A 13,095-nucleotide genomic window follows, 5' to 3' on the forward strand; every position below is an offset into this window, starting at 1 on the left:
GAGCCCAGCCAACAGCTCAGACCCGCAAAGCTCAGCCCAGTCTTCCCCCAGTGACCTCCCCAAGGTCAGTGGGGCAGAGCTGGCCACTCCCCACTCCCCAAGTGGTTTCACGGGGTCCTTCAGCCACCCAGGGACACCCCAAACCTGTGACACACTGTGGACCCCAGAACAGCCCATTTTCACATCGGCCACTCCCAAACTCCCCCCTGCTCCTCCCACCTTTGCCCCTCTTCCCAAGCGCTCCCCACCCCATCCCTTCCTGCCCCCAACACCTTAAACAACATTAAACACTTAATGGCAATTAATACGCTTTAATGCAGGTTTTGGGGCCAACTGGCTGCTTAGAGGGTGCTTAAACCATCAACCCCTCTCAATCCCGTTGCCCTTGTCACACAAAGTTAGCCGAGCCCCTCGTCAGCCTCCCCCCTCCCTCGAGGAGGCCGGAGGGTATAAAACCACCCCGGGGCGCGGCACCGCCAGCCCCCGGCGCGGCGCAGGCCAGGGCACCACCTCCATCCCCTCAACTTCTGCTGCTCCTTGTAATTCATTCATCTTTCAGGTTGGAGGGGAACCCTCTCACCGCGCACTTTCCGCGTTGGGAGGGGGTGGGGCTTCCCTTTTTTTAATTTATCAGGCTCGGAACGCAATTCCTTGCAGAAAACCCCTCCGGCAGAGCAGCTCCCATAGCGAGGGCAGCATGAACGGGACGGAGGGGATCAATTTTTACGTGCCTATGTCCAACAAGACGGGGGTGGTGCGGAGCCCCTTCGAGTACCCGCAGTACTACCTGGCCGAGCCCTGGAAATACCGCCTCGTGTGCTGCTACATCTTCTTCCTCATCTCCACCGGCTTCCCCATCAACTTCCTCACCCTCCTGGTCACCTTCAAGCACAAGAAGCTGCGGCAGCCCCTCAACTACATCCTGGTCAACCTGGCGGTGGCTGACCTGTGCATGGCCTGCTTTGGTTTCACCGTCACCTTCTACACCGCCTGGAACGGCTACTTCGTGTTCGGCCCCATCGGCTGCGCCGTGGAGGGATTCTTTGCCACCCTGGGAGGTAAGGGATGGGAGTGGGGGCTTGGGGCTTCCTTCTCCAGAGCTTTGGGAGTCCGGTTCCATCCCTTCATGGCACTGTTGGGGTGTGCAGCCTTGTTCCCCTGACCTGTGCTTAAAATGGGGGAGGAAAAGAGATTTCTGCGTGTTTGACCTTGATAGCAAGGAGCCTTCATGGCATGGTGGGAGGGAAAGGAAGAGATTCTTGTTTGCAGGATCTAGGCTGGGGCCACCTGGCCCTGCTGGTCACTGGGGGTATGATGCCAAGGTGGTTACCAGAGACCTGCCACAGCGTGTTCCCAAATCAACGCCAAGCAGCTCGGACCAAGAACAGGCTTGGACTTGACCACCTTAGAGGTCTTTTCCCAACCTTCACGATTCCATGATTATTCCTTTGCGCAAGGGCTTCCCTTTTTGGGGAAATTGAGGGTTTAGAAAGGGAAGAGAATTCCCTCAGGAAGGGAACTCCACGGAAGAGCTAGAGGTGTGGAGAGATGAGAGGGCTCAGAGCTTACCCAGGGGCAAAAGGAAGATGAGGAGGACCTAGGTTGGTTCCCAGGTTCCTCAAGGGTGGCTCAGCTCTGTCCCAACTGCACCAGATTTTGATGCCCTTGGGATTTTCCTTGAGGCATTTCTCAGGGACACACACGAGTGCTGCCAACACTTTGCCCTGCAGAAAAACAGGGAGAATTCACTCGGCAGCCGCAGCCCACACAGCCAGCCCTGCCCACGCCACACCTCGTGATGGATCTGACAGCCACCAGGCCTTGTTGGAGAGACCCAGAGCCGCCACAGGGGCTCAGCTTTCCTTCTCCTAAACGGTGCCATTTCCCACAGTGATGCTGCTCTGCAAATACACATTTTAAAAATACGGATATTCTGCCAAAGGCACAGCTGCATGCCCTGATCCAAGCCAAGGAGCGAGGAAAGGCTTGGTTTTGGGCTCAGAAGATCCCAAAGTCTGCTCCATCCCTGCTCAGTGAGCCTTGGGCAGCATTATTTTGCCTTTCCAATGTTTGTGCCTCCCAGAGGAGGAGGAGGAGGCTCCTGTTCCCAGGGAAGGAAGTTGGCTGGGAAGCAGCGGCTGTGTGAGCAGCAGGTCCCCAGCGAATCCCAGCACAGGGTGTCGTTATCAGCAGCTTATCACAGCTGGGGGCATTAGCAGGCTTACAGCACCGACTAAACGCTCCCAAATCCCCTGAAGTTTAATTATCCCTCATAAATACATGTGCACGTTTCCCACCCACACAGTCCCCCCCTCCCCGCAGCTCCCCTGATCCAGCGCCAGCAGAAGGCTCGTGAAATGCACATTTAAAGGAATCAACAGGTTTGGAGGCATCTGGCAGCATTGCCAGGAATTGTGCTTCCCCACGCCCAGGTGGGATTCACTCCCTTGGTTCTTAATTTATTAAACCCTTCCACTCCCAGCATCCCCTCAGCTCCTAGAGCTTCTGCACTGGAGGATTCCCAGTTTTCTAGCAGGATGCTGCTTATCCCACGCTAATCCCCACCTCCCTCTGCTCTCCTCTGGAAGCACCAAGGGAAGGTGGAGCCCAGAGGGGCCCTGACCACTCCGTGGGCTCTCCCTCTCCTCCCCGCAGGCCAGGTCGCCCTGTGGTCCCTGGTTGTCCTGGCCATCGAGCGCTACATTGTCATCTGCAAGCCCATGGGCAACTTCCGCTTCTCCGCCAGCCACGCCATGATGGGCATCGCCTTCACCTGGGTCATGGCCATTTCCTGCGCCGCGCCGCCGCTCTTCGGCTGGTCCAGGTGAGCCCCGGGATCCCCAGCAGCCCCCGGATCCCTCCATCCCTGCAGGGAGAGCAGGTGGCTACCAACAGGGAAGTGCTTGGCCTCGGAGGAGGGAAATGAATGTCCCGTTCCCATGGGAGGGAGTGTCACAACAAGGTGACACAGCATGCTTGAGTGCACCCAAACCACGTGTACCACCCTTCCAGCATCCCCCATCCTCAGGGAATTCCATCCCTGTTGCCCCCAAGGAGGGTCCCGGAGCAGATTCCGACCTTTCTCCCTGCCAGGTACATCCCAGAGGGGATGCAGTGCTCCTGTGGGCCCGACTACTACACCCACAACCCCGACTTCCACAACGAGTCCTACGTGCTCTACATGTTCGTCATCCACTTCATCATCCCCGTCGTCATCATCTTCTTCTCCTACGGGCGCCTCGTTTGCAAAGTCCGCGAGGTAACGGCCGGAGGGGACTGACGGGGACAGGGGGGTGGCTTGGGCAGGACGGGGGACGTGGGCTGGGGGTGGAAAGCTGCCCCTCACCCCTCTCTGTGTGCACAGGCAGCTGCCCAGCAGCAGGAATCGGCCACCACGCAGAAGGCGGAGAAGGAGGTGACGCGGATGGTGATCCTCATGGTGCTGGGCTTCATGCTGGCCTGGACGCCCTACGCCGTGGTGGCGTTCTGGATCTTCACCAACAAGGGCGCCGACTTCACGGCCACGCTGATGGCAGTGCCTGCCTTCTTCTCCAAGAGCTCCTCCCTCTACAACCCCATCATCTACGTGCTCATGAACAAACAGGTGAGACACCCTGGGGCTGGGGGCTCCACGGGCACGTTGCTCCTTCCCAGAAGGGGTTGGATCTCAGTTCATCCAGGGTCTCCTGATCCTGTAGCACCTGCTATCCCCCAGTGCCACCATTGTCATTTCTGTCCCCTCCCCAGTTCCGTAACTGCATGATCACCACAATCTGCTGCGGCAAGAACCCCTTTGGGGATGAAGAAACCTCCTCCACCGTATCCCAGAGCAAGACCGAGGTCTCCTCCGTCTCCTCCAGCCAAGTATCACCTGCATAGAGCATGGACAGTTTGAACTGGGGTGACCTGCCGAGCTCGGGGACCCAGACAGACGCCCCACAGCCGCTCCCTCGTGCCCCGGCCCCCTCCCCTGCAGGGGAATTTAGCTGTGCCCGTCCTGCTGTAGCTGTGCAGACCCCACCCCACACATCCACGGGGACCCACACGTGGTGCTCTGAGCTCTGCCACTCCGAGCCTGGGGAGCCCAGAGCTGTGGCCCAGCTCCCAGGAGCACGTCACCTCTGGGGGACTGTCCCCACCTGTCCCCATCGAGTTCAAACAGCTGCAGTTGATGGGGACCCCAAACCTTTTCCTGCCTGAATCCCGCTTCCCGCCAGCATCGCCCTTCCCTGGGCTCCTGGGAGCATCCAGGAGCATCCAGGCTCATTTGCAAAAATCTAAATATTCTGGCAAAGCCCCAGCAGAGGGCCCGTGGCTGGGGTGGCCCCACCTGCCCCTCCCCACGGCCTGAGCCCGGGGCTCTCTGGAGCTACACTCCCACTGGGATTCCCACCAGGAATCGATTCCTGCAGCCTCTATAAATCAATATAACAAACGGAGCCACGAGCGGGCTCCGCTTCCAGCCCAGCTCCCTCTCTCCCCAAGACAACACTGTAGATACATTTTTTTTTGTCTTGGAACCTGTAAATATTTGCTCACGTCCTTTGAAATCTCTATCCCTCTCGGCTCTTTCCTTTCTCCTCCTCTTCCCCACTCCGAAGCAGAGAAATTCCCCTTCCACCTCTGCTCTGGCTGGACAGGCACGGCCACCCTTGGAGGGTGGGGCCGGGACCCGAGTGCTTTCCTGTACATATTTTATAAATAAATAATCTCATGGCAGCACAAGGACGTCTGCAGTCAAGGAGTAGGGATTTTAAAAAAATAAGAAATAAACAGAAGCAGCACAGAGAAAATACAGATGCTCAGTGCTTGTCCTTTCTCTTGGGCTGTGGGGACAAGATGCTGGTGGCCAGCTGGGGGAACACCATGCTGCTCTTGGAGACACAAGCCTGCAGCTGTCCCAAAAGCCATGGGAAGGGAGATCTGTGGGTGACACCATCCCCACAAGGTGACAGCCCTATTAGCTGGAGCACCAAAGGTGTTTAGAGGCAAAAAGAGACACACAGGGCACAGCCCTCGCTGCCCAGCCCGGGGTTTTTGTGCTTTAATATTTAAATATTTCCCCATGTAGCCTTAAATAAAGCTTCAGCTGAGAGCTTCTCACAGAGTTCAAGTTCCCCTTCCTGTGGGGCCCTTCCAGGCAGCGTGGTGCCAGAATTGGCAGAATCAGGGAAAAATTGTCCCCTGTGTCAGTGAATTCATTCAGGAGCGGCCGGAGAGCGATCCCAGGGGCAGAACCTCGCCCTCCTCCCCTCCCTGCTCAGCTCACACCTCCCCTCTCTGGGTTTTCCTCCTTTTTGGGTCCAAAGCCATCAAAACCAGCGGGAAGTCCCAGACTCATCCCTGCCGTGGGAAGGAAGGGGTAGGAGGCACTTTTTGCCCCAAAACACCAGGCCTGGGAGGGGAAGGATGAGCCCCAGCTCTCCAGGCACCCTCCTGTCTCTGCACCCACCCAAATTCGGGGCTCCTGGCCAGGGTGGCCCTGGAGCAGCTCCCACAGCACTCCTGCCGTGCTGAATGATTCGTGGCCACTCTGCCCATCCCAGGAGCTTTTTTTCCTTCCCTACAAAGCCCCGTACCCAACCCAGAACTGATTTCTTCAAACCATGGGAGCAGGGGAGGAGCAGGCACCAGACAACCAAAACCCCAAACCTCACCCAGCCCAACAGACCCAGCCCTTCCCTGGCAGAAAACATCTCATTCAAAGGTTCCCCTTGAAAAATCACCCAGGAGTTGTCTCCTTCCACTTTTCCATAAATACACGGATTTATCCAGGCACTGCATTTGCAACCAGCAGGGACCATCGTGGCATCACCCACTCAGAGCAGGCACCACCAGCTGCTCCAGCGCTGCTGGCCTGGCACTGCTGCCACCTAAATTCAGATGCAAACTGAGGAGAGCAGCCAGCCTCATCCAGGGAATGCAGACAGCTGGAATCTCGGGCCCAAAGGGCATTTCAGTGCCTGACTCCCATCCTTCTGCAGCTGGGACTGCTCCTCCTCATCCCAGCACTGCTGTCAGCTGGTTTAGGAAAACCGCAGTAATTGGCTCAATTCATTTTAAATCAGTTCTCGTTTGTGCAAGGAGCACTCAGGGAAAAGCAGCGTGGAGTTAATAACGTCCTGATTTGGAGCATCCACAGGGATGAGGGGGGAATCTCAGGGAGGTGCTCTTGGTCTTTGCCCCACAGCCCCGGGCACAGACAGAACCCCAAAAAAGGGACAAACCAGGCTGCTGGCCCTGTGCTGCTCCCCACAACCCTCACCCTGCCCAGGGCTGATGTCTCCAGGCGGGAATGGCACTGCCTGGATTTCTCCCAGGACGTTTTTATCCCATCAGTGCAGAAGGAGCAGCTCCATGCCAGAGGGTCTGGCTCTGCTCATTTGTCTCTGCCAAAGGAACAACATCTCCTTGTCCAGCCACTCCAGCAGCTCTGGGAACAAGAAGATTAAAGCCCTCAAACACTCTCCCCTTCCCTCTGTGCCATCACACACAGGGCTGGGGGGGCCAGATCCCTCTCTGGGGTGCCCAGACCTGCTACCAGGGGGAAAAGCTGCTCCTTAAGGGAAAAACTGCTGGAATTAGAGCTTGGGAGAAGCCAGGATTGCCCCTGACAGTGCCAGGGGCACCTTGCACAGCCCAGGAGCCCAGGCAGACCCAGGCAGTGTTTGCCTCCCACCCAGGAGGCTCCAGGAGTCCCCACGTTTGTGTCACTTTGTGTCACATCGCCAGCCCGAATCCATCACGGCTGCCTGTGTCACGTTAGCAGCAATAAAAGGATTCAAACAGCAATTCCTTACTTTTATGAACAAATGGCCCTGGCTGGATGATTCAGGCAGCATTCAATTCCCAGCCAGAAAGTGTCAGCAAAATCCCAGCCTCTCACATGTAGGTGGATAACTGCAAATGAAAGGAGGGAATTATTAGCACTTAATTCTCGGTGGGTTTGCACTCCCCAGTGCTCCTCTCCGGGAGATGCCAAATGCTCCAGTGCTCCAGCAGCTGGGAGGGCCCTGCCAAGGGGGGCTGCAGGGATGGGGGTGATGGCTTGGGGCACTGGGATCGACCTCAGCCCACTGCTCCAGCCCAGCCCCACCAGAACCCCTTGTCTCCTCCAGCCTGTCCTTTCCACAGCCCCTTTCTCCTCTGATCCATCCTCTCCAGAACCCCTTTTATCCTCCAGACTTTCCCTTCCAGAGCCCTTTTCTCCTCCATTCCATTCCATTCCATTCCATTCCATTCCATTCCATTCCATTCCATTCCATTCCATCCCATCCCATCCCTCTTTTCTCCTCCAGCCTGTCCTTTCCAGAACTCCTTTTTTCCTCCATCCCATCTTCTCCAGAACCCCTTTTCTCCTCAGACTTTCCCTTCCAGAACCCCTTTTCTCCTCAGACTTCCCCTTCCCTTTTCTCCTCCAGCCTGTCCTCACCAGAATCCCTTTTCCCCTCCAGCCCATCCCATCCTGAGCCCCCTTTTTCCCTCCATCCCCTCCTCTCCAGAGCCCTTTTCCCCTCCCCACACCCCCTCTCCCATCTCCCCCTCCCCACCCAGGAGCCTCAGGGTCCCCAGGCCCTTGGTGCCACAATCCCCCAGCTCCAGAGGGGTCCAGGGGGGCTCCCCAAGGCCTGGGGCTGCTCCTGGCCGTGCAGCAGCGTGCTCCACACTCTCCATTTCTCCTTCACCCAGCCTGCCCGTATTTTTCTTGTTCATCAGACTGACAAATGGGCAGAAAACAGACTCCTGGTGATTTCCTGCACAGGCTGCCCACTCCTCCTCTCCCCTCGGCGATGACTGAGAGCTGAAAAAGCAGGAATAGCATATAAATTTCCTCCCTGCTTTAATAAATACCTCTATTACCTTGTGCTTTCCCCCGGCTCACTGTGCAGCTCCTGCTGCCCGCCAGGCAGACGTGATAAACCAAAATTCACATTTCTGTGGGGAATCAGCAGCAGGGCTCAGGCAGGCTGGCAGCAGCATGGGAGGGGTGAAGCTCCCACCTCGGGGGTCTGGCTGCAGCTTCACACCATCCCACAGGGAGATAAATGAATTCATTTATGACCAAAAGGGAGCTGGGGTTTGTCTGGCCCCTCTGTGGACACCCTGTCCTGGTCCCAGGGGGAGGAGGGGTCCCACCATTCCCAGGGCTTGTCCCAAACACCTCGGGGTGAGCTGGGGGTTCCTGAAGGGTGGGAATAAAGACAAACCCTGCTAAAACCTCAGCCAGAGGGTGCAGGGGGAGCAGAAGGGTTTGGTGGTGGAGGAGAAGCTGTCACAGCTGGGATCTGTGCTGGATTCCTCCTCCCTGGGCCTCCTGCTCATCCAAATCCCTGCCTGGGGCTCTCAGGACAGGATGTGTCACTGTCCCTTGGCCAGGAGACCCCCGAGCAGTGCAGGACCAGCCCAGTGGGATGGAGAGACCCCCTCCATCCCCAGCCCACCCCATCTGAAGGACAACAGGCAAAAGCCACCGGCCTTTTGCACCCCCTGGAGCACCAGTGTCCCCTCTGGCACCCCAGCACAGCCTGATGCAGCCCTGCCAGTGCCACTGTCCCCATCCCCGGGCACAGCGCCGCAGCCTCGGCTCCTCCTCCCCCAGAGCCGGATTGATGCGGTGCTTTGCAAAGCCGGGGGGAAAAAAAGAAAAAAAAAAAAAAACCAAAACACCTTCAAAAGGAGCATTAGGAGGTGGCAGCCACCCAATTTCCCCCTTAGCCGGCGATTGCTGTGTCTCATCCTCTTCCTGGAGTCTATTTAACTTCTGCATTTAAGGAGCTCCTAAACGAGCAGCAGCAGCAAGTGGCAGCGCCCGGCTCCCTCCCTGCGAGGGGCATTTGGGGGCCCGGGAATGGGAAATTCCTCCAAAGTCGCCTTGATTTATGGCTCTCGTTAATTCTCCAGGAGGGCCCCGAGCTGCCCCGAGCGCACGGAACCTCCGAGGGATAAATAATTCACCAGCTGGTTAAATATTCTCTAAGGGCTAGAGAACATCAGTGGGAGCGGGGATTTCGGAGGGGGAGTGACACAAAACTGCAAATTGAGCCCAAAAAGTGGGAGGGGATGGCCTGGGAAGGGAAGGGAAGGGAAGGGAAGGGAAGGGAAGGGAAGGGAAGGGAAGGGAAGGGAAGGGAAGGGAAGGGAAGGGAAGGGAAGGGAAGGGAAGGGAAGGGAAGGGAAGGGAAGGGAAGGGAAGGGAAGGGAAGGGAAGGGAAGGGAAGGGAAGGGAAGGGAAGGGAAGGGAAGGGAAGGGAAGGGAAGGGAAGGGAAGGGAAGGGAAGGGAAGGGAAGGGAAGGGAAGGGAAGGGAAGGACTGGGATGTTCCAGGAGGGAAGGATCAGGCCATGCCAGCCCTGTTGTCATGGGATCAGCACAGCCAGCGGTTTTGGGGGAACATCCCGTCCAGATGTGCCCTGCCAGCTGTGCCGTGCAGATGTGCAGGGCTGCCCCGCCCCTCCGAAGGGAAGGATGACCCGGAGCAGGGAGGGAAGCAGGGAGGTGCCAGCAGGAGGTGTCCCGGGCTGGCCTCAGGATGCTGATGCTGCCCTCGGGGGCCGAGCTGCAGGGACACAAAGCTTTGGCAGCGGAACCTCCATGAAATGTGGTGCCAAGGGCGTTTTCCACCTCCTCCCCAGGGATCAGGGTGCCATTCCCAGCGAGGAATCCCTGGACTTATGCTAGAGGGAGAGCACGGAGCAGAAGTTGGAGAGGAGACTCCAAGCGCTCCTACTGTGAGTTCTCAGCCCCGGCTCGGGATGTTTTGGGCTCCCCAGAGCCCTGAGCCCCCCCCGGCCCCGCAGCCCCGCGGATCCGGCGGAGGTAGAGGGCAGCAGAGCCTGCTCCTTGCGGCAGCCGGGATGTGACAGGTCCTGGCTGTCACAGGAACCGTGTGAGGAGTGAATGGAATGAAGCTGCTCCACGGCAAAGGAACAGCGAGGCTGCTGGGCCAGGCAGGGTCAGGTGAGAGGGACAGGCTGCACATCCCAGTGGGAATGTGGGATGGACCAGGATGGGTCCTGCAGGCTCTGGGACACCCCTCCCCAGTGGCTCTGGGGACAGCAGGGCCACAGGTCGGGTTCAGAGATGTCCCATAACATGGCCACATGTCCTGCTGGTGCCACAATCCTGGGACAGCCTCCAGAATTTGCTCCAGCACGGACACAGGATTCCCACGGGATGATACCAACACTGGCAATGTCACCCCTCATCATTTCCAAGAAGCCCGGAGGGCTGTGGGGATGAATCGATATAAAAACCATGTTTATAACCCCCACATCCCCTTCCCAACAGCTCTGGGGCTTTAGCTGGGATCTCAGGAAGGAGCAGCTCAGCCCAGGTGCCCCCATCCTGCTTCCTCTCCTTTGTTCATCCTCACTCCTTGCCCCAGTCCCCCACACACCAGTGATGGAGGCTGGGGGTGAACCAGGGAGAGGAGCTGGAGCTGGGATGGATCCCGGCTGTCCAGCCTCAAAAAGGAGGCAGGGAAGATCAAAGAACTGAAAATGTCCTGAAACACAGGGGAAGGGGAGCTGGGATGCACCAGGAGGGACCCCAGACCCAGGGGCTGAGCCCCTTCCTCGCCGAGGCTGTGCTGAGGAGGGGCTGGCACGTGGATTTCGGGCTGGATTGGAGCTGGTCACACTCCCCAGGGTTTAGTTCAATCCAAACCCAAGTGTCAGAGAGGAGAGAGACCCTTGGGGCCGAGCTGGGGCAAAACCCCCGAGCCTTACTGAGCCCTGCTTGTTTAAAAGAACAAAAAAAGGAGTTTTTTTTTCCTAATTCCCATCCAAAAACCTGCAAAGAAGTGAGGGAGGGGTCTCATTCTGCCCCTGCCCTGAGCTCTGGCAGTCCTGGGGCTCCTGAATCCTGGAGATCCTGAGCAGGGCCAGCTCCCAGCACCGGGCAGTGGGGCTGGAGAGATCCAGGGAGGCACCACGAGCCGCTGGCACATGGCCAGGGCAGGACTGTGATGCTCTTTTTTCGCCCACAGCCTCCTTTTCCAGTTTTTTTTCCTGTTTTCCCTCCTTTTCCCGGTTCTCCGCCTCCCCCTGCGGTGCAGATGGCCCAGCATATGGGCAGCCTCCCCTCGTGCTCGCACCTTGTAAGCACATTCTGGCAGGTTTAAAGAGGAGAAGCTTAATTAAGCAGTTGTGTGTGTACAATTATGTCCTTAATTATCTCCGCGTTTCACTCCTTTGTTGTTCCCCGTTTGCGAGAAGTTTGGGAACAACCGCAGGCGTCCAGCAGGAGCTTTTCCCTTCCCCGTTTTCTCTTTTCTCTCTCCCCCTGCCTCATTTTGGGGATGTTCTGGCTGAAGGGAGCTGCAGGACGAGCCCCCGAGATTCATTGACCCCAGCTCGGTTCCAAAGCAGAGCAGGTTCCCAGCGGCGCTGCCCACACAAAATGCGAGTTTAGCTGCTCCGAAACTGCTTCAGCCCGATTTATCACCTCCCACATTCGTGCCCCAGCCCTGCCCCGACACCCTCGGGATTCCACAGACCCGTGAGAGCATCGCCAGGGTGATGCTTCATTTCTCCCACACCCCAGCAATGCCAGCCAAGGGGCCCCTGCCTAATTAATAACTCTAATTACTGCATTCCCCCCCATTTCCCAGCTTGGGCAGCAAGCCTGTCACATCTCCGGGGACATCCCGGGGTGCCCTGGTCCCCTCCTCACTCCCAGTCAGGGTCTGGGGCCGCCTGCAGAGATCAGGGACAAACAACCGGCTAATTTGTGGTGCTGCTTTTAATTTATGCTCAGAGCACTAAACAGCCATAAACATCCCGAGCTGGATAGTGGAGCTGGGGGTGGTTTTATTGTCTGTAAGTCCTTGAAGTTTTGCCTTGAACCTTTATCTTTAAAATAACCCCAAACTCTCGTTTCTCTAATTGAGTGTATTTCAGAACCCACATGCTCGCATTTGTACCCAGGTCTGTTTATATCACCAGCAGTTAATTTTTATTTACCTTCTAGTGAAACTCATCTTCCTCCTTAATTCCCAGGCCTGCATTTGCTTTCAAATCAGAACAGGACCCACCAACCGGCCGTATATTTAAGGTGCCATTAAATCCTCAGCTCTGCTCTCACAGCTTCCAAACCCAAGCACGGCAGTGACCTCCCCCTCCTTTCGCAGGCATCCCAGCAGGGAAAATGAATCTTCATCCAGCTGAGAGGTGTCAAGTGCCGGGAATGAGCCCGGGGAGAGCGGCGGGAGTGATGGGGGCTGCAAAGTGGGGGATTGGAGGGAGGGAGGAGAGGAACAATCCGTCCCTGGGGTCAGGGATGGAGGGGCTCGGGCAGGCTGGGGGTTCAGCAGGGGAGGGGGCAGACAGGGCAGCTTGAGGAGCAGGCAAAGCTCAGCTTCACCGCATCCCTCCCCTCTCCGGCCCCCTGCCCGCTGCCGTGCCCAGGAAAGGCTTCGTGTCCCTGCCAGCAGGGCTGGGGACTTCGCCAACCCCTTCCCCCCCAGCCTGGGGGAGCAGGAGGGGCTGGGCACTGCCCGGGGCTCCCTGCTCCCGAATTTCCACCGAAACCTGTTCGGAGGGGCAGCAGGGAGCTCCCTCCTCTGCGGTGGTGTGTCCGTCTGTCTGGCTGGCCCTGAGCTGGCCCCGGGGCAGAGCACAAGGTCTCCAAGTGGGGCTGGGGCAGCTCCTCCTCCCAATTCCCTGCCCTGCTCCCCAATTCTCTTCTCCACTCCCCGATTCCCTGCTCCTCCCTCCAATTCCCCTCTCAACTCCCCAGTTTCCTGCCCCACTCCCCAATTCCACCCTCCACTCCCCGATTTCCTGCTCCTCCCCCCGATTCCCCTCTCCACTCGCCAATTCCTCTCTGCGCTCCCCAATTCCCCTCTCCACTTTCCAATTCCCTGCCTCACTCCCCCCAATTCTCTTCTCCACTCCCCAATTCCCTGTTCTGTTCCTCAATTCCCCTCTCCACTCCCCAATTCTCTTCTCCACTTCCCAATTCCCTGCCCCACTCCCCAATTCCCCTCTCCACTCCCCAATTCCCCTCTCCACTCCCCAATTCCCCTCTCCACTCCCCAATTCTCTTCTCCACTCCCCAATTTTCTTCTCCACTCCCCAATTCCCCTCTCCACCC

At 57.7% G+C, this 13,095-nt stretch overlaps 1 protein-coding gene across 1 annotated transcript; it reads left to right on the top strand.

Moving 5' to 3' along the window:
• Positions 1 to 538: 538 nt before the first annotated feature.
• Positions 539 to 4,479, top strand: LOC135286153 (green-sensitive opsin). Its single transcript, XM_064399158.1, has 5 exons — positions 539 to 1,058; positions 2,656 to 2,824; positions 3,094 to 3,259; positions 3,365 to 3,604; positions 3,748 to 4,479. Exons 1-5 carry the CDS (start codon positions 698 to 700, stop codon positions 3,877 to 3,879), a joined length of 1,068 nt encoding a protein of 355 aa, XP_064255228.1. The 5' UTR covers positions 539 to 697; the 3' UTR covers positions 3,880 to 4,479.
• The last annotated feature ends 8,616 nt before the right edge of the window (positions 4,480 to 13,095 follow it).

Source organism: Passer domesticus, chromosome 25 (genome assembly GCF_036417665.1).
Source record: "Passer domesticus isolate bPasDom1 chromosome 25, bPasDom1.hap1, whole genome shotgun sequence".
Lineage (NCBI taxonomy): Eukaryota > Metazoa > Chordata > Aves > Passeriformes > Passeridae > Passer > Passer domesticus.

Bases quoted from the DNA above. Each gene is read 5' to 3' on its own strand.
- LOC135286153 (XM_064399158.1), top strand. From the start codon at position 698: ATGAACGGGACGGAGGGGATCAATTTTTACGTGCCTATGTCCAACAAG. The intron at 1,059-2,655 runs GTAAGGGATGGG...TCCTCCCCGCAG, and splicing joins ATTCTTTGCCACCCTGGGAG to GCCAGGTCGCCCTGTGGTCC. The intron at 2,825-3,093 runs GTGAGCCCCGGG...TCTCCCTGCCAG, and splicing joins CCGCTCTTCGGCTGGTCCAG to GTACATCCCAGAGGGGATGC.